Genomic DNA, 24,572 nt, shown 5'->3' with positions numbered 1-24,572 from the left:
TCCCTCCATCCCTCCTCCTGTCCCTCAATCCCTCCTCCAGTACCTCAATCCCTCCTCCCTTCCCTCCATCCCTCCTCCAGTCCCTCCATCCCTCCTCCCTTCCCTCACTCCCTCCTCCCTTCCCTCCATCCCTCCTCCTGTCCCTCAATCCCTCCTCCAGTACCTCAATCCCTCCTCCCTTCCCTCCATCCCTCCTCCAGTCCCTCCATCCCTCCTCCCTTCCCTCACTCCCTCCTCCCTTCCCTCCATCCCTCCTCCTGTCCCTCAATCCCTCCTCCAGTACCCCAATCCCTTTCCCTGTCCCTCAAACCCTCCTCCTTTCCCTCCCCTTTGTTGTTTACAGGGAATCTGAAGAATGTGGTTTAAGAGCGGCGTCTCGGTCTCATGTTTCCAATCAGGTCCTCCTAGGGTAATGAACACACACAGACATCGGGCCAGGCTAATGAAGACAGTATGTTGGAGCTGTGTGTGTGTGTGGAGAGGAGAGATGTTGGAAAACAATGTTTCCAGGGGATGTTTTAATGTGGGGGACTGACGAAGGTAGGGTGCTAATGTTGCCTGTTTGGTGTTTGCTGGTCTGTTTCTCTTTCAGTCTGTAATCTTTTTTTTTTTTTGGGGAGGTGGGTTGGGCTAGACTGGGACCAGACAGAGATTCTGGCTCCGTAAAATGGCTTCCAGAGCCCGTATTCACAAAGCGGATCAGCGTAAGAGTTTTGCCGTTCAGATCATAATGAATTCTGATTAAGATGGCCCAGAATCTGAACTAAACTTTTAGTTCCATAGTTTGGGGGGGTAATATTACACTGGGGCGGCAGGGTAGCCTAGTGGTTAGAGCGTAGAGGCGGCAGGGTAGCCTAGTGGTTAGAGCGTAGAGGCGGCAGGGTAGCCTAGTGGTTAGAGCGTAGAGGCGGCAGGGTAGCCTAGTGGTTAGAGCGTAGAGGCGGCAGGGTAGCCTAGTGGTTAGGCGTAGAGGCGGCAGGGTAGCCTAGTGGTTAGAGCGTAGAGGCGGCAGGGTAGCCTAGTGGTTAGAGCGTAGTGGCGGCAAGGTAGCCTAGTGGTTAGAGCGTAGAGGCGGCAGGGTAGCCTAGTGGTTAGAGCGTAGAGGCGGCAGGGTAGCCTAGTGGTTAGAGCGTAGTGGCGGCAGGGTAGCCTAGTGGTTAGAGCGTAGTGGCGGCAGGGTAGCCTAGTGGTTAGGCGTAGAGGTGGCAGGGTAGCCTAGTGGTTAGAGCGTAGAGGTGGCAGGGTAGCCTAGTGGTTAGAGCGTAGAGGTGGCAGGGTAGCCTAGTGGTTAGAGCGTAGAGGTGGCAGGGTAGTCTAGTGGTTAGAGCGTAGTGGCAGCAGGGTAGCCTAGTGGTTAGAGCGTAGAGGTGGCAGGGTAGCCTAGTGGTTAGGCGTAGAGGCGGCAGGGTAGCCTAGTGGTTAGAGTGTAGAGGCGGCAGAGTAGCCTAGTGGGTAGAGCGTAGAGGCGGCAGGGTAGCCTGAGTGGTGAGAGCGTAGAGGCGGCAGGGTAGCCTAGTGGTGAGAGCGTAGAGGCGGCAGGGTAGCCTAGTGGTGAGAGCGTAGAGGCGGCAGGGTAGCCTAGTGGTTAGAGCGTAGAGGCGGCAGGGTAGCCTAGTGGTTAGAGCGTAGAGGCGGCAGGGTAGCCTAGTGGTTAGAGTGTAGAGGCGGCAGAGTAGCCTAGTGGGTAGAGCGTAGAGGCGGCAGGGTAGCCTAGTGGTGAGAGCGTAGAGGCGGCAGGGTAGCCTAGTGGTGAGAGCGTTGAGGCGGCAGGGTAGCCTAGTGGTTAGAGCGTTGAGGCGGCAGGGTAGCCTAGTGGTTAGAGCGTTGAGGCGGCAGGGTAGCCTAGTGGTGAGAGCGTAGAGACGGCAGGGTAGCCTAGTGGTTAGAGCGTTGAGGCGGCAGGGTAGCCTAGTGGTGAGAGTGTAGAGGCGGCAGGGTAGCCTAGTGGTTAGAGCGTAGAGGTGGCAGGGTAGCCTAGTGGTTAGAGCGTTGAGGCGGCAGGGTAGCCTAGTGGTGAGAGTGTAGAGGCGGCAGGGTAGCCTAGTGGTTAGAGCGTAGAGGCGGCAGGGTAGCCTAGTGGTTAGAGCGTAGAGGCGGCAGGGTAGCCTAGTGGTTAGAGCGTTGAGGCGGCAGGGTAGCCTAGTGGTGAGAGCGTAGAGGCGGCAGGGTAGCCTAGTGGTTAGAGTGTTGGACTAGTAACCGGAAGGTTGCAAGTTCAAACCCCAGAGCTGACAAGGTACACATTTGTTGTTCTACCCCTGAACAGGCAGTTAACCCACTGTTCCTAGGGCGTCATTGAAAATAAGAATTTGTTCTTAACTGACTTGCCTGGTTAAATAAAGGTAAAATAAAAAGATGAAAAGATGTACAGAGAAAATGGGGTTGACAGAGAGGGCTGCCGTGCTTCTAGCTCTTAGGAAACTTTGCAGTATTTAGTTTTTAATGTATTATTTCTTACATTATTAGGCCAGGAAAAAACTTGTGTACAAGCATTTTGTTACACCCGCAATAACATCTGCTAAACACGTGCATGTGACCAATGAAATTTGGTTTGATTTGATTTGATATAAAGGCCTGGGAAACATGTAGGGTGGGGATATGTTGCATATTAGTTGTGTTAAACGGGTAAAGCAGACATGATGGGGGCTAGTGTTACCCCACTGGGTTTTTCCCCAGCACTACACAGCTGATTGATATAACTCATCAAACTTTGATTATTTGAATCAGCTGTGTAGTGCTGGGGCAAAAACCAAAACTTGCAACCAGGAGGGGCCCAAGGACCGAGTCTGAGAAACCCTGCTCTATGGTAACATGTTAACACCCCCTGGATAGATACAAAACATACTAGATCTTGGGGTGAGTTTCACAAAAATATAAAGATCATCCTCAGAGTTAAAGATCATCCCCATATTAAAGATCATCCTCAGCATAAAGATCATCCTCAGCATAAAGAAAGATCATCCTCAGAGTTAAAGATCATCCTCAGAGTTAAAGATCATCCTCAGAGTTAAAGATCATCCTCAGAGTTAAAGATCATCCTCAGAGTTAAAGATCATCCTCAGCATAAAGATCAACCTCAGTCCATACATAGCAGGGGTATCAAACTAATGTGATTCTACCAACTGAGCTACAAATCTGTTATGATCTTGGTGCTAAACATAATCTTTACTACTGCAGTGTCAGATGAAGAGCATTCCTAGCATTTTCACACAGTCTGTGTGTTGAGACGACGTGTTAATGATACGATCTCCTATCTAATGTGTATTCTGTCCTGTTCCTATGGAAACTGCATGTTTACATTCAACTGGAAGTACTGTAGGAGTGTAAAATGGTTTTTGTATCATTTTACTTTTGGTTTCACAGAAGTATAACTTTAACTTTTTTTTACAGTTCACTTTTTCCTTTTATATGGTGTAAATAACATGTTTTATTATAAAATACATTCTGTTTTATTATAAAATACAACTGACACCAAACTGGCACCACACTGACACCACACTGACACCAAACTGACACCAAACTGGCACCAAACTGACACCAAACTGACACCACACTGACATCTGTGCTCCAAATGGCACCCCTTTCCATCTAGTGCACTACTTTAGACCAGAGCCCTATGGGTAGTGCACTACTTTTGACCAGAGCCCTATGGGGAGTGCACTACTTTAGACCAGAGCCCTATGGGTAGTGCACTACTTTAGACCAGAACCCTATGGGTAGTGTACTACTTTAGACCAGAGCCCTATGGGTAGAGTACTACTTTAGACCAGAGCCCTATGGGTAGTGCACTACTTTAGACCAGAGCCCTATGGGTAGAGCACTACTTTAGACCAGAGCCCTATGGGTAGAGCACTACTTTAGACCAGAGCCCTATGGGTAGAGCACTACTTTAGACCAGAGCCCTATGGGTAGTGCACTACTTTAGACCAGAACCCTATGGGTAGTGTACTACTTTAGACCAGAGCCCTATGGGTATTGCACTACTTTAGACCAGAGCCCTATGGGTAGTGCACTACTTTAGACCAGAGCCCTATGGGTAGTGCACTACTTTAGACCAGAACCCTATGGGTAGTGTACTACTTTAGACCAGAGCCCTATGGGTAGAGCACTACTTTAGACCAGAGCCCTATGGGTAGTGCACTACTTTAGACCAGAACCCTATGGGTAGTGTACTACTTTAGACCAGAGCCCTATGGGTATTGCACTACTTTAGACCAGAGCCCTATGGGTAGTGCACTACTTTAGACCAGAGCCCTATGGGTAGTGCACTACTTTAGACCAGAACCCTATGGGTAGTGTACAACTTTAGACCAGAGCCCTATGGGTAGAGCACTACTTTAGACCAAAGCCCTATGGGTAGTGCACTACTTTAGACCAGAACCCTATGGGTAGTGTACTACTTTAGACCAGAGCCCTATGGGTATTGCTACTTTAGACCAGAGCCCTATGGGTAGTGCACTACTTTAGACCAGAGCCCTATGGGTAGTGCACTACTTTAGACCAGAACCCTATGGGTAGTGTACTACTTTAGACCAGAGCCCTATGGGTAGAGCACTACTTTAGACCAGAGCCCTATGGGTAGTGCACTACTTTAGACCAGAACCCTATGGGTAGTGTACTACTTTAGACCAGAGCCCTATGGGTAGTGCACTACTTTAGACCAGAACCCTATGGGTAGTGTACTACTTTAGACTTGGGTAGACCAGAGCCTATGGGTAGAGCAGAGCCCTATGGGTAGTGCACTACTTTAGACCAGAGCCAGGGTAGAGCACTACTTTAGACCAGAACCTATGGGTAGTGCACTACTTTAGACCAGAGCCCTATGGGTAGTGCACTACTTTAGACCAGAGCCTTATGGGTAGTGCACTACTTTAGACCAGAACCCTATGGGTAGTGCACTACTTTAGACCAGAACCCTATGGGTAGTGCACTACTTTAGACCAGAACCCTATGGGTAGTGCACTAATTTAGACCAGAACCCTATGGGTAGTGCACTAATTTAGACCAGAACCCTATGGGTAGTGCACTAGAAAGGGAATAGGGTGCCATTTGAGATGTAGACGAGGAGTGGTGAACCAAAGTGGTTTCCATGTGTGCAACAGAAGTTGTAAAGTTCTGTCTGTGATCTTTATGGATTTAATTGAAACACCATGGCCAGGACACACACACACCCACTCACACACCCACTCACACTACGGATGTCGTGGACAGTCTTGTGGTTTCCCTCAGAGTGAATGTGAAACGAGGGAAAGTCATTAGTGTGTTTATGGGTGAATAGGAAAGACGGAACTGATTGAAACGCTCTCTCTTAAACGGCTGTTGCACAAAGAGGCTAGAAAATGAATGAACATAAGAGAAGAGTGTGGTTCCTTATTGCTCCCCCAAACACCCCTTAAGGAGACCAAAATAAGACAACTTCAGGGGGCCAGATTCACAATATATTTTAGGAGAACCTTTTAAATAACTGTTTCCTTCATTTTTTTTCTATTTTTATCGAAACTTCTTGAGAACTTCTCAAATGTCTTCTTTTAGGACAACCTTCTTAAAGCATAGTTACCAATGTCTTGTGCCATGCCATCCAACAAATCAAGTTCATCAACCCACTTCAATGAATATTTACTCTAAAGAAACTCTCAGAGCCTATATAACGTTTCCTCTCCTCCCCTGCCTGAAATCAAACTCCCATCTCTCTATGTTCTCCATTCATACTGTTGAATAGCACACCTGCCTGCTCTGTCCCGTGTGGCGACTGGACTGACTCCGTCAGGACTTCCCAACGTCATTTTATGCAAAACATCATGTTTCCTTCCAGAGTGGCATGGCATCATTATTTGAATAGGACATCAGTTGACGTTTTAGATAAATGATAAAATTAGATAAAAGTTCGGTACAATGTCTATTATGTTATCAACTTATATTTGCTTAGGCTATACTTCTATGGGAGGCTTGCTAAAATGATCCCACGGCAGACTCTTTGAAAACGTTAAGGTGACGTTAATGTGCGCTTACTTCGGTGTGTGTTTACCCATTTTGCCTAGTTTTACGTTAGAGGGGAACTTGAAAACCGTTCATCTCATTTGCATACTGTTTTCCCACGGGGGAAGACTCCACGAACTTCCATACATCACGCTCGAGCCTCATCTACATGTTAACTGTCTCCGCACGCCAACGGGACTAAAGACAGATGCTCGTGAGCCTTTAACTCAAACGGACTTAAGGCGCGTGGCGTTCTAAAATAATATTGGCTTCACCTGTTCTGTTCTTTTCTCTCTTTGACAATATTGAGACGTAGGTATATTGTTTAGAATTAATTAATAAAAATATGATATTTATTTAGGCTAAAACAGATTTAAAAAATGCTGAGATGATAACCTCGAGGTTTGAGAAATGTTTAGGTCTATCTCCTGTCGTTGTTTTATTTTAGCAAATAATTTGGAGTTATTTGACCTTTAGCCAGTTGTAACAGATGACCTTTTAGATATGACATAGGCCTACCCTAATGATGAGACGTTAGCATAGTGGTCTCTCCAGGTGGGCTACGCAATAGGCTAAGGCCAATTGTATGTGCGCGGGTGCGTGCGTGCGTATTGGATCATATCCACACGGTTTTCTATTTGGTTCCTCCTGTGAACATTGTTTTTCTCGTGAAAATAAATCAACAGTTATTGTTTCAAGACCATTAAAGACTGTTGAGGCTGTGCGTTCTCTCATGAATGATAATCAGTGAGTTGTCTGTTTGGAGTAGAACAGAATAGACAATAATAGGATTTGATCTGTGATTGTAGAGAAAAGCGTTCGTTCTGAGAATAGAAAACATCTGCCTCCGTAGAGCGCTTCATTACCGAAACTCCGGAAACTAGTTTCCTCCGATACTGGAATGAACCGTTTATTGTGCGATAACCCTGGTGCGTCAGTCCTATTCCTCTATAAATCCACGCCGTGATTTAAATGCTGTCCCGCCACAAACGCGCCTCACTTTAGGGTCGTGTGTGTGTGAGAGAGAAAATAATACTTTATATTCAGTAACAACCACAGTGAGAGAACTATCCCGGAGTCTGACAGTCTGTTATTTCGCACAGAGCGAGGAGAGACGCAGCACGAGGACAATATTGACTCAAACGTTTACTTTGTGACTATAGCTCTCAACAGGAACCGGCGGATTCCTTACTAAATATAGACCACAACAATTGTCAAAGTTTTTGACAACAAACATTTACGGGTGTGGTGTTATCCTGCTTTCCATTGGACTTGATTTGTACATTTTGACTTTTTTTTTACCATTATTTGCCTTCCTCAAACGGACCTACAGCTGCGTTTAAAAGTGGCTTTCTAAAGGGTATGTTATTTAAACATTTTAATTATTCCGTTGACATTTTATGGAAGTTATTCACAATAGTTTGATTTCACAGAGTAATAGCATTTCCCCTAAAATGTTTCGTTTAGCCCTGTTTGTGATTTGCCTCCCGGTTTGAACTTGTGAATGACATGCATTTTACACACATTGGATGATTTCGTAAAACAACTCCATAACATGAATCTCTAAAAAGTATGCCATTTTAGTCAACTATTCAGCCTATTTTACCAAATGGGCACTTGGTAGAAAATGGGGCTTTGTCAAAACGTGTGTTACTTTGACAAAGTGGTATTCTGTTGGCTGTAAATGTTTCTGTGCGGTTTTGTCCATCCCATAGCGTTGACTCAATTACTATAAAACAAGTGGCCATGCTCAGCCTCGCCATGTGGTCAAAGTGTGTGTGTGTGTGTGTATTGAGCGATTCACGTTCTAATTGGCTCGACACGCATGGTAATTGTGTAATTGACACCGCTGTTGTTGGCTAGAAGCAGAGGGTTCCATGCTCATTTCAGGTCCGGACCACGTCTGCAGGGAGGCGGATGTGATTAATGTAATCAAGTAACTTCTATTGTGATTGTTTGACATGGTGTGATTAGTTTATAGACTAAATAAACCACCCATACGAGTTGAATAGCCTACCTTTGTCTGTCAACAAACAGTTTGATATTGGCACCAGGTTAAAATACTGTTTAGTGAACGAAACCTTCCACTTCATTAGGATTTGTTCAATACAAAACTCATTCTTCCTCCTTGAGGTAATCATTGATATGAGAAGGATGCATTTTAAAGTATTCGAATGCGGTCCATGGTCTCCTTTTTAAGGTAGTTTGACAGTTGCTTCCACACGATTTGAGACTCCGGCTACTTTTCTAGAGACTCGACACACACACATGCAAAACGTCACACCTCTTGCAAAACCAAACACTAAATTCTTAACTATTTTGACTCTTCTCAAAATTGTGTTTTTGCATCACCTCCACACACACACACACACACACACACACCAACAAATGTTTAGCTCTTATACACGCCAACTACACACGGACGTGACAAATGTAAAACACTCCTATTATCTTCCGTGTGCAGTGGAGTCCACGGCGGTTTGTCATAGCACTCACACGTACATATATGTACACTATAAACAGAAATGCACGGGGGAAAATGTTTATTTCATAACATTTTCATCCAGATTTCAGGATGAACACAGACGACAAAATACAGTAGAAGATAAATAAATAGGCTTGTCCTCTTCTTCCTCCTCATCTTCATCCCCCTCTTCCTCTAACTCTCTCTCCTTTAATTGGCCTCCATTGTTGCCCAAACCAAGAAAGCCAACCTGAAGCCTATTTATAGTGCTCAAGCTCTGATTTTCTAAGTGAAGAAATCGGCTTTAAGTGTTTTTCACACGTTAGCACTGGGTGTCGGTAATCGGTAAAATGAGTGGCATTTTGAACGGCAGTGTTTTCCAAAAGAAACACGAGAGCTGTTCGTTTTGAATGATGTGTCTAAACTGTGAACTGTGTTTAGTGTTGTGCAAAAGGTTTTTGTTTTTACAATTTGGAAACTGAGTGTAAAGCAGATAATGTGCTTGTAGTTTTGGTCTGAAGAGGTTAATGAGGTTTCACGGAGTGCCTCAACTACCACTTTTAGTGTGTGTGTGTGACTGAGATTCTCGACTACCACTTTTAGTGTGTGTGTGTGACTGAGATTCTCGACTACCACCTTTAGTGTGTGTGTGTGACTGAGATTCTCGACTACCACTTTTAGTGTGTGTGTGTGACTGAGATTCTCGACTACCACTTTTAGTGTGTGTGTGTGACTGAGATTCTCGACTACCACCTTTAGTGTGTGTGTGTGACTGAGATTCTCGACTACCACTTTTAGTGTGTGTGTGTGACTGAGATTCTCGACTACCACTTTTAGTGTGTGTGTGTGACTGAGATTCTCGACTACCACTTTTAGTGTGTGTGTGACTGAGATTCTCGACTACCACTTTTAGAGTGAGATCGTAAAAACCTGTAACTATAATAGTCTCTCCTTTCTATGATGCATATGAAGAAAGGAAGAGGGATGTACTTGAACGCAGCCCCTTCATAAGGATGAATTGACAGTTTTCAAATCGGGGCCTAACGTCTCTCCTTCCTAAGGATACAGTTTAATAACCATATTTGAACGGGGCCTGACGTCTCTCCTTCCTAAGGATACAGTTTAATAACCATATTTGAACGGGGCCTGACGTCTCTCCTTCCTAAGGATACATTTGAACAGTATTTAAGTCTGCAGTCTTGACAGTAATCAGCCGATGTATAATGAACACAAAGGACTGAAGAACACACACAGCGATAAATCCTCACCAGCTGTTAATGGCAGGGCTCATGAGATGCTGGTGTGTTGTCGGTCCATTGCAGCTGCATGCCTGCCTGTAGCAATTACCCTCTCCATAAATATGGGCTGGGGCAGGAAGGGGTCAGAGGTGTGTGTCGGGAAGGGTTCTGCAGTGGGATCAACACACACACATATATATGTGTATGTATGTATTCTATCATGTGACTCAGTCCTCAAAAGTCCTGTTTTCTTTAACCCTTATTATGAACCGCCAGTCAGTCCCCTCTGAGCCTCTATGGTACTTTAGTGTGTATCCAAAATGGCACCATACTATATAGTGCACTACTTTTGACTGACTGTCATTAGAGGTCAGGGGCAGTGGTTCTGGTCAAAAGGAGGGCACTATATAGGGAATAAGGTGCCATCTCTCTGTGCTGTGACCCACCTAAAGATTGTTTTCTTGTGCCCCCCCCCCCTCACCCCAAATTTAAATGAGACAATTTTTTTTTTAGCCAGGCAGGGCCATGTCTCCAGTCTCAATCTGTGGTTTGGAATAGGCTACTCGTGGTGACCTAGTGAAGCAGGTGACTTTAAAGCCAAGCAGGCTTATCACTCTAATCTAAACACTATGCTGTCATAATGTGCTAACAGAATAATCCTGTATGTTTTCAGTACTCCCTGTCATCTCTTCCGCCTTGTGTGGCGGTGTGTCCCCGTTTGATGATGTCACCGTAACACCGTTTCTTCCTCCTTCTCAGGTGTCCCCAGGTGATGACCTCACTGTTTTCCAGCCCAGCCCACGTCGTCATGAAGGACCGCGAGCCTCCGCCATCCTCCCTCACCCTGCTCCACTACCCTGGGATGACGGTCACCGCCAAGACCCCTGGGGATGACCCCTTTCCCTCCTCCACCTCTCCATCCCTCTCCAAACCACAGCCCTTCTGCCTGCAGACCCTCCAGACCAGCCCTCACCTCCTCGCCAGCATGCAGCTCCAGAAACTCAACTCCCACTACCAGAGTCTGGCTGGAGGCAGTGGTGCCTCAGGGCTCAACTCAGGGCCTCAGAGGGGGTTTGGGGGCTCCACGGTGGGCTCGGCTGGGCAGCTGATCGGGGGTACCCCTGGAGGTGGCGGAGGTGGGAACCAGAGTTGTGGATCTGGCGGGATCATAGATTCTGACCCAGTGGATGAAGAGGTTCTGATGTCATTGGTCATAGAGCTGGGGTTGGACCGGGCCAATGAGCTACCTGAACTCTGGCTGGGACAGAATGAGTTTGACTTTATAGCGGACGTACCTGCTGGATGTTGACCGGATAGAGCGATGGAAGGAGGGGATCTGTGCTCTCTTTCATTCTTCTGTTAGTCTCTTGTTTGGATGGACACAGACTCCGACGTCCCTGCCGCATACTAACCTAAACACATAGAAAGAGAAACTGTCCTTTTTTTGTTTTTTTTTTTTTGGGGGGTCAACCTCTTAGTTTTTCTCTAAAAGAAAAATGATGACTACATACGGACCCAAAGAGAGCATGTGGTCTTGTTTTTTCCCCCTCTCTACCACCCTCTCGTTTCCCCTCTCAGAAGGACAGTGTGCGGACACAGGGTTGGGGTTTGGTCTTGTGTTTTTCTGTGAGTCTGTGTGTGTCAGAGAGGATGTCGACTTCAGGGGGAACTTGTGTTTACCTTCATTTATTCCTCGGCGCAAAAGGACCCTGAAGCGGCGTTAAGGATTGTGAACATTCAACGGTTCAACAGAAACCAAGAGGGGACAAACCCACAGGACCCTATTTATATTTAACAGTAGGGAAAACACTGAGGGATAGAAGAGCCTGGGGCCTGTCTCGTTGTACCTCCCATGGGCCTCCTACACACACACACACACACACACACTTGTTCAGTTAGCCCAGCGTTCAGGGGGTTTGATGTGACACTAGGGTGAGAGAAGCACGAGAGAGATGAGTGCTGTGTACCAGTGTGTGAGAGGTTGTCTGAGACAGACCTGACAGGAGGCCTGTGTAGTCTCCATGCTATTGTCTGTATCTAAATTACGTTATTGAGTCTCAAAGTCAGTGGTCTTCATGTAACTCTGTAGGAGGAACGACTCAGGTTCACCCTCCTGTCTTGTTTCTGCCCGATCTCCCGTCTCGCTTTCCCTCTCTCTGTATGTATTGTAAGTCTCTTGCTCTATGTCAAATGGATGATGTCTGAAGAAGCAAAGAGAGCTATGAGTCTCTCCTCTCGCTCCCTTGTCTTCGGTCTCTGTCTTTCTCTCCTCTCGCTCCCTTGTCTTCGGTCTCTGTCTTTCTCTCCTCTCGCTCCCTTGTCTTCTGTCTCTGTCTTTCTCTCCTCTCGCTCCCTTGTCTTCTGTCTCTGTCTTTCTCTCCTCTCGCTCCCTTGTCTTCGGTCTCTGTCTTTCTCTCCTCTCGCTCCCTTGTCTTCTGTCTTCTGTCTTTCTCTCCTCTCGCTCCCTTGTCTTCTGTCTCTGTCTTTCTCTCCTCTCGCTCCCTTGTCTTCTGTCTCTGTCTTTCTCTCCTCTCGCTCCCTTGTCTTCTGTCTTTCTCTCCTCTCGCTCCCTTGTCTTCTGTCTTTCTCTCCTCTCGCTCCCTTGTCTTCTGTCTTTCTCTCCTCTCGCTCCCTTGTCTTCTGTCTTTCTCTCCTCTCGCTCCCTTGTCTTCTGTCTTTCTCCCCTCTCGCTCCCTTGTCTTCTGTCTCTGTCTTTCTCTCCTCTCGCTCCCTTGTCTTCTGTCTTTCTCTCCTCTCGCTCCCTTGTCTTCTGTCTTTCTCTCCTCTCGCTCCCTTGTCTTCTGTCTTTCTCTCCTCTCGCTCCCTTGTCTTCTGTCTGTCTTTCTCTCTCCTGTGCTCTGAGCCAAGACACTCCGTCACTACCTACTCTGCTATGTTACTGTCAAAGTAACTGCGTACGTCCCAACTGGTACCCTATTCCCTATATAGTGCACTACTTTAGACCAGAGCCCTATTCCTATATAGTGCACGTATGGCCAGAGACCTATGGGTCCTGGTCTAAAGTAGTGCACTATAAAGGGACTAGGGAGCCATTTGACTGTTCCAATCTATAAGTTAATGAGGCTGTAGGAGACTGTTAAAGATGGCTGCCTTGTTTGTTTTTCTGGGGTGGAATGGGAGCGCTGAAGACGACCTAATGATGATTGAGTTATTAACTGATTTACTTACAGTACCTACATTGTAAAAGAGATTTATTTTTTTATGTCTTGTGCAACTCATTTTTTAAGACAGAAAAAAATTGACAACGTTTTTCAATTGACTAAGTTCCCAGGTTTCAGTGAATAGAGTCCTAAAGCCTGAATCACATTGCATCAACACGATGTGAAAGACCACGTTTTAACACCCAGGAAATTGAAGTTAACTACTGGGATATACCAACTTGTAATTTCCTGAACAGAAACCCTTTGATCCTACTGACTGGCGCAAGAACATTTACTTTGAGTTTTTGTTCGTTTTGCTTATTACATTTCACATATTTGTGTGAATTATTTTGTTTTAGGTGAGAAACTTCTTGCTATTGACTTTGTAAAAGAAACAAATATCAGATCGTAATTAATCACTTGTCTAGTAGATACTGTACTGATTGTATGATCCTTAGTTTCTTAAATTCACACCTTTTTCAAACGAAGGCTTTCTTTTGTTTAAGAGGTGGACCTATTTCTTTATTTGTCTCATCTTTGACTTTTGTTTTGCAATTTAAATGACGGAACGAATATATCCGAGGTTGATTTCATTTTTTTGCATCTCATTTGTATTTCTATGTAAATTACTAGATCATATTTAAAATGGTTGTATTTTTGTTCTCTGCATGTTTGGGAAAATAAAGAATACCGAACTGAATATTCTCTCCGTTTCTCATTAGTACTATAGTCTACCATTTAGATTTGTACACAACTTAGTTCACTGTCTGTACACACACTCATGATACTGTAGTTGAGAACAGTTCACACGTGAATGAAAAATGGTTGGTCTTAACTTTCTTATAAAATGTCGCCCTCTAGCGTCAACTTTTTCAAAATGCCTCAAAGTTCACTGGAGTCCAATAACAAGAGCAAGACTGTAGGCCTACAACAGGCAGCATGTGTAACGACGAAACACTGCAGATAAAGGTGATTTGAAACTGAATATCTTTTTAAAGAAACGAGGACCATCATATTAAAATAAATTGATTCAACAGACTGTGTGTGTGTATGTGTATATATATATATATATATACACACACTGTTGCAGGTTTACTGAGGACCAGGGGTCAGACGGGCGTAATATACCGGCTTCGCGTAGAAGTATATGACTTGTAACAGACTGAATTGAAAGCATAGGAAAGCGAGCTGCAGGACAGGACGTCACTGGTGACATTCGGCATGGGAACACCCGGAATAACGGCTTGATTATCTTGCACCGCACAAACAGAAGGACTCTGTCCTGCGCATTGGTATTTCCTGACCGAGATAGCGGGAGGAAATCAGAGAGGCTCGGGGAATAGAAGAGAAAAAAACAGGCTACAGAACATATCAAAAAGTATGTGTTTACCACCGATGAAGACATTTAGGCAAGACTTAAGAATCAAGATAATATTACGAAAAGTTCAACTGTGTTTAGGCCTATTATAGATTGAGACGGATTGGATTTGATATAACATATTTACAATCATATAAGAATCACAATGAGAGCCATATAATGTATGAGACTATATATTACAATACAAACACTGACTTACGTAGCTGCTACAATAATATAAAAATCGATACTGTATTTCTTGAGGTCGTCACCTCATACAAGGACTTGGGAGTTTGGCTAGACAATACTTTCCTTCTCTCAGCACATATCAAAGCTGCGGGCTAAAGTTAAATCTAGACTTGATTTCCTCTATTGTATTCGCTCCTCTTTCACCCCAGCTGTCAAACTAACCCTGATTCAGATGACCATCCTACCGATGCTAAATTACGGAGACATAATTTAATTTAATCTTTTCCATTCGGCCATCAGATTTGCCACCAATGCTCCGTATAGGACACATCACTGCACTCTATACTCCTCTGTAAACTGGTCATCTCTGTATACCCGTCGCAAGACCCACTGGTTGATGCTTATTTATAAAACCCTCTTAGGCCTCACTGCCCCCTATCTGAGATATCTACTGCAGCCCTCATCCTCCACATACATTTACATTACGTTTACATTTAAGTCATTTAGCAGACGCTCTTATCCAATACCCGTTCTGCCAGTCACATTCTGTTAAAGTCCCCAAAGCACACATCCCTGGGTCCCTCCCCTTTTCAGTTCTCTGCAGCTAGTGACTGGAACCAGCTGCAACAAACACTCAAACTGGACAGTTTTATCTCAATCTCTTCATTCAAAGACTCAATCATGGACACTCTACTGACAGTTGTGGCTGCTTTGTGTGATTGTTGTCTCTACGTTCTCTACCTTCTTGCCCTTTGTGCTGTTGTCTGTGCCCAATAATGTGTGTACCATGTTGTGTTGCTACCATGCTGTGTTGTCATGTGTTGCTGCCTTGCTGTGTTGTTGTCTTAGGTCTCTCTTTATGTAGGGTTGTGTCTCTCTTGTCATGATGTGTGTTTTGTCCTATATTTATATTTATTTTAAATACCAGCCCCCATCCCTGCAGGAGGCCTTATGCCTTTCAATAGGCAGTCATTGTAAATAAGAATTTGTTATTTTAAAATGTTTTAAATTGAACCTTTATTTAACTAGGTAAGTCAGTTAATTAATTAATAACAAATTCTTATTTACAATGATGGCCTACCAGAACAGTGCCTTGTTCAGGGGCAGAACGACAGCATTTTACATTGTTAGCTCGATTCGATCCAGCAACCTTTCTTAACTGGTTTGCCAAGTTAAATAAAGGTTAAATAAAATACATTTCTGACACGTTAAAAGAACATCCAGTCGCAGTTATTCTCCACGACACTAGAGAGCGGACCAAATAAATGATGCTCGGTTTGTCCCTCATCATGCACCGTACTCTGTCTTATTTTGCAAGGACTCGAAGTGGGAGGTCCTTTTCCTCGCAGACTCCAACATGGTGAGCCGTATTTCTTTATGATTTTCTCCCGAATCATCATCAAACATCACTTTTTCTGAAAATAATATTGCACATATAACTGCGATTGTATGAAAATATATACTTTGTACAATGGTTAGTCCGTGTATTTAAATAGTAAGTTATGTCTGAGTCTCTGAAACGATTTTAGAAAAACTGATTCGTTTGACCATTGTAGCCACCGGCTAGCTGGTTAGCATCAACTCTGCCCATTTCAGCCAAACATGTTTCCGTTACCACGATTTCTACGTTCAAAAGACTACTCCCGAAGTTTATACCAGCCGTGGTAATTGAGCACACATTTTGCGGCGAAAATGTGTAAAATAAGCCATTTTTCTTGTGCTTTCACCGAGTAGGCCCCAGCCGGAAATCGCGTTCGTGGACAGTATAGCAAATAAGTAACTTGCATGCTAACATCTGCTGGCCATACGGGTCGCATGGTACCTCAAAACGAACAGCCGTTTGTCCGGTAGGCTGTTCCCGTGTAGTTGTACTGCTGTGTTGTTTAACCTTGTTTTCTGTTTACCAGGCACGAGGACCGAAGAAGCACCTGAAGCGCGTTGCAGCGCCCAAGCATTGGATGCTTGACAAGCTCACCGGAGTGTTCGTAAGTACATAGATACTTTCTATGTTGAAACCACAATGTTACTAGCTGGTTGCAGACTAGTATACAAAATGGTTGGTCATTCATATCTAGCCATCAGTTTTCCATTATTTTCTCGACGAACATGTCATTCATTGTCTTGTCCCCTACCTGTTCCTCACCTGGGCTGTTGGAACACCGCGCGACCCAACCTAACTTGAGGCACGTTCCCCTCCTATTGAAAGAACATTTGCTTACTTGTCAAAAAAACAACATTATGGTTGCTGGAAGGCGCTACATACTCAATTCTACTCTTTACGTGTAGTAGGATGGGGCCTGTATACTTGTGTGTCTGAGCAGAGCTGTTGTAAAGCAAGTGAGTTTGTTTATACTAGACCCCACCTACAGTCAACCTATCACATCAATGCAGAATTTTGCTGGCGCATGGTACGAAACTACCGGAGGCTCAGCGATTGCATCACACCATACATATGACACCTCCGTATCAAGCATAAATCGTCTGTTGCTCGATTGTGGCCCTACAAATGTTTTTAACCAATGAAGGTGTTTGTAACATGCATTTTTGTAGTCATTTGCTATTTAATCTACTGAACAGTTGTGGCTTTCCCTCCCACCCTAACCCCATTCCCCACGTACTATCGTACTCTGTCCGCCCTGTGTATAGTGGTCTGCTGTCCCTGCATTGTCTATAGCCGATATTGTTAATGAAGGTAGACTCAGCAACGTGCCTTTGCCACAAGCAGCACCACGGATATGGCAATGAATGAGATGGGAAAACTTCACACTGTGTCAGTGTATGAAGATGTGTTTGCTTCACGCTGTTATGTGGGAATTCTGGGACCCAAACTGGAAGTTTAGCCTCGTGCTTCAAAGCACTTAGTAGTTGCAGATATTGAACCACTATGCTGTTTACTTCGTGCTTCTACCTACATCATAGTTGAATCCACCTTTTAACTGCTCTAATATAGTTACAGTGCCTAACCCTATTCTCCCCTGTAGGCTCCTCGTCCCTCCACTGGTCCCCACAAGCTGAGGGAGTGCCTGCCCCTCATAATCTTCCTCAGGAACCGTCTGAAGTACGCCCTGACCGGAGATGAGGTCAAGAAGATCTGCATGCAAAGGTTCATCAAGATCGACGGCAAAGTCCGCACTGATATCACCTACCCAGCTGGCTTCATGGGTAAGTCTGATTGGGGGACAGGGGTTGGGTGAGGAAGGGAGACATGGGGGATGGCAATGGGGAGAAGCCATGGGGGATGGCAATGGGAGAAGCCATGGGGATGGCAATGGGAGAAGCCATGGGGATGGCAATGGGAGAAGCCATGGGGGATGGCAATGGGAGAAGCCATGGGGTGGCAATGGGAGAAGCCATGGGGGTGGCAATGGGAGAAGCCATGGGGGTGGCAATGGGAGAAGCCATGGGGGTGGCAATGGGAGAAGCCATGGGGGTGGCAATGGGAGAAGCCATGGGGGTGGCAATGGGAGAAGCCAAGGAGTACGGAAGGGTGGGTAAAAGTTTGGATGGCTCCTTTCGGGGCTAGGCGACGTAAACGTCTATGCCTCTCCTATTCCCTTGAAAGACCTTCGCCTGGAAAAATGGAGGAATAACCCCCCCCTGCATTATTAGTTTGTCAATGAGCATTTGTCTTTCAAATACATCTTTGCAGTTGATGGTTAGCTAGAGCTTTAACAAACAAAAAAACGACGTTTTGTTGCCATATTGACATGATCAGTCAAAAACGCCTCAAAACAAGACATGGCATCAAGAATACGATACAAATCACTTATGATTCCCACGTGACAGCTTGTCACTGTTGCTATGTGACGTCATAATCGTAACGCATGCCTTCCGGTGTCATTCTCCTTAAGTTGTTGATCAACCCGTCTGTGCAAACGGTTAAGCCAATCGCATGCGTCGTAGTCTCATGTGTGGTGAGAGAATGAGCGATACTAAGTCCTACATGCATCCTCCCTTTACGCAATCGCACATATTTTGGGGGGGGTTCGTTGCGCTGGCGAAAGCAAAGCTAGAAGCATCTGTTTTTTCACCTCAGCCAGTGACTAATGTAGAGGGCAATGAAGACACACTTGGTTTTGATCAACGAGATGAAATAAATCTCACCAATACCTCTAAGAAGTTCTGAGCTCTAATCAATAGGATGTTTATTATGATTCAACCTGGGCCTAGGTCACTAAACATGGTGCTGAAGCTCCCCTGATTCGTCTCTACAGGAATTGTCTAATTGCATATGGATGGGCTGTAAGGCACTAATGGTAATGGCGGTCTTGCTCTGGGCGTTTAGGGCAGTGAATGATTTTTCATTTGTTTTTTTGATAATGGTGCTGCTTGGTGTTACTGGGTAGCTGTAAGACCAGATGGTCACTTCAAGGCATTACCTCTGGGCTCCCCGTGTTACACGCCGCCCAACCTCCCGTGTTACACGCCACCCAACCTCCCGTGTTACACGCCGCCCAACCTCCCGTGTTACACGCCGCCCAACCTCCTGTAGTACACGCCGCCCAACCTCCCGTAGTACACGCCGCCCAACCTCCCGTAGTACACGCCACCCAACCTCCCGTAGTACACGCCACCCAACCTCCCGTGTACACGCCACCCAACCTCCCGTGTACACGCCACCCAACCTCCCGTAGTACACGCCACCCAACCTCCCGTAGTACACGCCGCCCAACCTCCCGTAGTACACGCCGCCCAACCTCCCGTGTACACGCCGCCCAACCTCCCGTGTACACGCCGCCCAACCTCCCGTAGTACACGCCGCCCAACCTCCCGTAGTACACGCCGCCCAACCTCCCGTAGTACACGCCGCCCAACCTCCCGTAGTACACGCCGCCCAACCTCCCGTAGTACACGCCGCCCAACCTCCCGTAGTACACGCCGCCCAACCTCCCGTAGTACACGCCGCCCAACCAATAGACAGTCACTGTCTCATATTCACGCCGCCCAACCAATAGACAGTCACTGTCTCATATTCACGCCGCCCAACCAATAGACAGTCACTGTCTCATATTCACGCCAAACCAATAGACATTCACTGTCTCATATTCACGCCGCCAAACCAATAGACATTCACTGTCTCATATTCACGCCACCAAACCAATAGACATTCACTGTCTCATATTCACGTTTTTCTCTGGTGCGCATGTTCCCTCACACAAACACACACAGCAGTTCTTATCACCTTTATCCCTGCCAAGAGCGACGACCACTGTGTGGTTGATTTAATTTCCTAGACCAGGTGACTCAGCCCACCATGTCACACCTCTCCTTCGCTGGACCATATCACGCTGTGGGAGAAGCTCTATTCCATTTCCTTGTTTCTCACGTCCTCCTCTACCCATTGGCTGGGGGGTCTGAGATGTAGTCTAGCTTGTCTAAAATACTGTTGACTTTCATTCTGTTAGTCAGTAACAGTTGAACCATCTGAAGTGTTTCCTTAAAATGAGAATGTAATGGTAACTGAAATGGACAAATATTGCCTTTTGGGGGTTCATGCAAAAAGCTGTTTTGTTCAAGTTTAACCATGACGGACTGAATGTTGTTGTGTTTGTCTATGTTCTGGATGTGACCATTGACTCTAATGCGTGTGCTATGTCTGTCTAGATGTGATCAGTATTGAGAAGACTGAGAGCACTTCCGTCTGATCTACGATGTGAAGGGACGTTTACTGTTCACCGCATCACTGCTGAGGAGGCCCAGGTATGACGACGTTGTCACCGCATAACCCTACCGGGTGGTTGTTGTTGAGCAGTACCATTATAATTGGCTGAATCGTCTGTATGACGGAGCAATGAAGACAACTTTGGTTTTGATCAACGATATGAAAAAAACCTCACCAATACCTCTAAGAAGTTCAGAGCTCCAAAAAAGAATTAACTGAATCCTAATGTGAAATGGTTGGTTTTCTACCTTGTGTAAATAAATGGTGTGTGATTTCAGTCGAATCCCTTGTGCTTGTGGTGCTGCACAGTGCATTCAGAAAGTATTCGGATCACTTGACTTTATCCATATTTGGTTGCCTTACAGCCTTATTCTAAAATAAATATATATGTATTTTTTCATAGGCAATCTACACAATACCACATAATGACAAAGTGAAAACAGGTTTTTAGAAATGTTTTGCAAATGTATTCAAAGTAATAAAAAAAAACAGAACTTATTAACAAAGTATTCAGAGGACACAGAAGGACGGACGATTTTACTGAGGTGTGAAATGCGTAAAAATAAATCCTTGGTTGCAACCCTCGCTACAGAGTTCATCTGCCTCTGGAAGCAACATCAGCACAATAACTGTTTGTCGGGAGCTTCACAAATGGGTTTCCATGACCGAGCAGCCGCACAAAAGCCTAAGATCCCCACGTGCAACGCCAAGCGTCGGCTGGAGTGATGTAAAGCTCGCCGGCAGTGGAAATGCGTTCTCTGGAGTGATGAATTACATTTCACCATCTGGCAGACCAATGCACTTTAGCGGATGCCAGGAGAATGCTAACTTCCCCAATGCACAGTGCCAACTATAAAGTGTGGTTGAGGAATAATGGTCTGGGAGCTTTTTCATGGTCAGGCTAGGCCCTCTAGTTCTAGTGAAGGGAATTCTTAACGCTACAGCCTACCATGACACTCTAGATGTTTCTGTGCTTCCAACTTTGGTAACAGTTTGGGGAATAGCCTTTCCTGTTTCAGCATGAAGATGCCCCCTGCACAAAGGGAGGCCTATAAAGAAATGGTTTGTTGAGATCGGTGTGGAAGAACTTGACTGGCCTGCACAGAGCCCTGACCTCAATCCCATCGAACACCTTTGGGATGAATTGGCACGCCGACTGATGGCCTTTATAGCCCAACAGCAGTGCCTGACTTCACCAATGTTCTTGTAGCTGAATGGAAGAAGCCTATGTGGCAAGTCCCCACAACAATGTTCCAACATCTAGTGGAAAGCTTTCCCAGAAGAGTATTGGTATAACAACCTCCAATGTTCCAACATCTAGTGGAAGGCCTTCCCAGAAGAGTGGAGGTTGTTATAGCAACAATGTTCCAACATCAACAATGTTATAACAACCTCCAATGTTCCAACATCTAGTGGAAGGCCTTCCCAGAAGAGTGGAGGTTGTTATAGCAACAATGTTCCAACATCTAGTGGAAGGCCTTCCCAGCAGAGTGGAGGCTGTTATAGCAACAAAGGGGAGACCAACTCCATATTAATTCCCATGATTTTGGAATGAGATGTTTGAAGAGCTGGTCTCCGCATACTTCTGTTTGTGTAGTATAGTTGGGGTTCAGACCCAAAAACCTAGTGATTTGTCAAGTCAACTTGAGACATTTTTTGGATTTAAGTGCTTAAGTTACTAGAATAGAAACTAGGTTATGGAAAGCCTTAACATAACAATCACTCACTTTCTTCTCGTCCATATTACAGTACAAGCTTTGTAAGGTGAAGAAGAACCTGATGGGTACCAAGGGAGTCCCCGCACTTGTGACCCATGACGCCCGCACCATCCGCTACCCAGACCCCCTCATCAAGGTCAACGACACAGTCCGCATCGACCTCGCCACCGGCAAGATCACAGAACACATCAAGTTCGACACAGGTAACGTGATTTTATGGAACTTTAAAAATAAAAAACTTCTAGTGACCTAAAATGGTTTGATACCGGTGAGAAATGGGTTTAGAGATTGGGGGATTGATTTGTCTTGTATTTTATATACTACCCACCTATATACTCAAAAGCACTTCATGTAGTAAGGAAGTGAAGCTTCTCATCCTCCACCAATGTGGGGCAACCATTTTGTGAAATTGAACAGAAAATATTGAGCAGGATCTAATTGGTGCAGCTTGTTCAGTGCTGTTATGTCTCCCTGCACACCAACTCGTTTCCCACCTTCCCTGTCTGTATCCTGTGGCTGACAGGGACGCATGGCCTCTGACACCTTTTTACACAAGACAGTGAATTTACAACAGTTTGCTTTGGTAACTCTGCAGACACAAACGGTACATTACGGGATGGTAACATCTGTTCATTCAGACATTTGCTCCATAAGCACTCTTGGAAGCAAACCAACACTACGACCCAATCAAACTCGGCATTCTTCTGAAGCAGTTCTAAACCTCTTCCTCTCTCCACCCTCTTCTCTCCACCCTCTTCTCTCCACCCTCTTCTCTCCACCCTCTTCTCTCCACCCTCTTCTCTCCACCCTCTTCTCTCCACCCCCTTCTCTCCTTCTGGTAGGTAACCTGTGCATGGTGACTGGCGGTGCCAATTTGGGGCGGATTGGTATCATCACTAACCGGGAAAGGCACCCTGGCTCGTTTGACGTGGTTCACGTCAAAGACAGCGCTGGAAACATCTTCGCCACCAGGCTGGGAAACATCTTCATCATTGGCAAGGTGAGCAGAGGAGTTGGGATGTAGGCGACCACATGTACAGACGGAGCACTAAACATGCAAATACACATTAAAGACAACTCGACCCCCTCCATTTCTTGACACGCTTGTAGTTGCTCAGTACTCGTGTGTGTAATTGTACGGAGGTAGAACAAAGCCAATGCTATGTCTTCGGTACCAGTGTGATATTGTCTGCTGGTTCTATCCTCAATTGCTGGCACACTTTAGATTGATGAAGAGCAGGTTCACATCTATACCAAACCAAGTAGACTGCAGACCGTGTTTTAATGTTTTACTCTGTCTGCTGGGGTGGAGATCAAGTTGTCCACCATACGTTCTCATATTCTGGCCTTTTTCCCAACCAGCATGATCACTTCTTAAAAGCATAATATCACTTTTCAAAGCTATTTATTTAGTCCACTTCCTGTCCCGTGAACACATGTCCATTTCCTGTTCAGATTTGTCTCTACTTGTCTCAGTTCTGATGGTTGATGGCTAAAACTTCAATGTTGTTTTTAACTTTAAATAGTTGAATAATGTGAGTTGCACCCGTTTCCCTTCAAGTGTCCTAATCTTTTCTCCTTCCCCGTCTCCAGGGCAACAAGCCGTGGGTGTCCCTGCCTCGTGGAAAGGGTATCCGCCTCACAATCGCTGAGGAGCGGGACAAGCGAATCGCTGCTAAGGCCGGCAGCAGCTAAATCCTATATGTTGATGTCTAGGCATCCTGGCTTTGAAATAAAAACATGTTATTTACAACAAAAACCATCCGCTGACTGGACTTCTGTTTTCCATGTCGTTAATGATTTGTTGATGTATATTTCCCCAACAAACGGGCTCACACTTGAATAGTCGTTTCAATCCGTCACATAAATGAGTGATATTTTCTGTCTCCCAGAATCTCCCCTCAACATTATCATGCACTGGAATTTCTAAGGTGGAATTGGGGACCAAATGGCATGCTGTTCCCTATATAGCGCACTACTTTTGACCAGGCACCATAGGCCTCTTGGGCCTTACTTATTAACCTTGCTGATGTACAGAAGAAACCTCCAGAACGACGTTTTCGGAAGTTGGCGTTTCTAAAAACGGATCTTGACATTAACTTGTGCTTTACCTTCTAGACCGTGCGCTGTTTCTAGTGGTTGGTTAGTATTGTAAGCATGTAAGTAGCCCAGTGTTTTGTGAAAACGGGGATAAGATGGTCACTTGTTCATGAGAAGGAAAAACTGGTTAATAAGATGCAATCATTTTGTCGTTAGTGAGAATCTCGTTGAACTTCAAGTTTTCATACCATTTTTAAAATGGACTTCTCTTTCCTAGGCTTAATGCGTTGCGGAGATTGTACAATTCCTCATTTCTTCTGTCACTGTTTCATAGTCACGAAGTAGCCAACAGGTCGGGGGGACCAGTCGTCCCATTTCTCGTAATTGGACCCACGTCACAGTAAATAAGCTATTTCAACTATTTTTGCTCTGCCATCGGATCCGGAGAGCGTGTTTAACGGTGGAACCGACGGTTTTATGCCACTTCTGTAGCTTGTCGGAATAGTGTAACTTTCTCTTTTCTCAAACAAATATTTAATTTATAGCCATATTTTCATAGCTGAACAGGCTATTTGAAGTATTTTGCTCTGCATCAAAGGAAGCAGGTGTTTTTTTTTAAATCAAGTGAACAGGCACTTGCTATTTTGCATTGAAGTGTTTATCATTGTTAAGTGCGCAATGTTTCAGTATTTGCGGGCAGTGCAGCATATTTGTGCGCATTATTTTCCACAGCCATTCGCAATCGTGTTTGACTTTATATTAAACTT

General features: G+C 45.2%; 2 protein-coding genes, 3 non-coding genes and 1 pseudogene across 6 annotated transcripts in view; 5 read left to right on the top strand and 1 right to left on the bottom strand.

Annotated features, from left to right (window-relative positions):
• The window catches only part of LOC124007763 (NHS-like protein 2), a 249,719-nt gene that overhangs the window by 176,889 nt on the left and 48,258 nt on the right, over positions 1-24,572 (bottom strand). The window lies entirely within an intron of this gene.
• LOC124007765 (cbp/p300-interacting transactivator 1-like) lies at positions 6,751-11,111 on the top strand. 2 transcript variants are annotated; one of them, XM_046318501.1, is made up of 3 exons: positions 6,751-7,336; positions 10,192-10,263; positions 10,438-11,111. In XM_046318501.1, exon 3 carries the CDS (start codon positions 10,451-10,453, stop codon positions 10,985-10,987), a length of 537 nt encoding a protein of 178 aa, XP_046174457.1. In that variant the 5' UTR covers positions 6,751-7,336; positions 10,192-10,263; positions 10,438-10,450; the 3' UTR covers positions 10,988-11,111. The 2 variants fall into 2 exon arrangements, with proteins under 2 accessions (XP_046174457.1, XP_046174455.1); XM_046318499.1 differs by lacking the exon at positions 10,192-10,263 and having other exon boundaries at positions 6,755-7,336.
• On the top strand, positions 15,668-23,527 carry LOC124007764 (annotated as a pseudogene).
• Positions 18,441-18,515, top strand: LOC124008971. Its single transcript, XR_006834203.1, has one exon. It is a non-coding gene; the product is annotated as a small nucleolar RNA SNORD61 (small nucleolar RNA).
• LOC124008973 lies at positions 20,174-20,248 on the top strand. Its single transcript, XR_006834205.1, has one exon. It is a non-coding gene; the product is annotated as a small nucleolar RNA SNORD61 (small nucleolar RNA).
• On the top strand, positions 22,851-22,987 carry LOC124008970. The gene has a single exon (XR_006834202.1). It is a non-coding gene; the product is annotated as a small nucleolar RNA SNORA57 (small nucleolar RNA).

This window comes from Oncorhynchus gorbuscha, linkage group LG21 (genome assembly GCF_021184085.1).
Source record: "Oncorhynchus gorbuscha isolate QuinsamMale2020 ecotype Even-year linkage group LG21, OgorEven_v1.0, whole genome shotgun sequence".
Classification (NCBI taxonomy): domain Eukaryota; kingdom Metazoa; phylum Chordata; class Actinopteri; order Salmoniformes; family Salmonidae; genus Oncorhynchus; species Oncorhynchus gorbuscha.
Note: the sequence above shows the minus strand (reverse complement) of the source record. Positions and strands in the feature narration are given on the sequence as shown.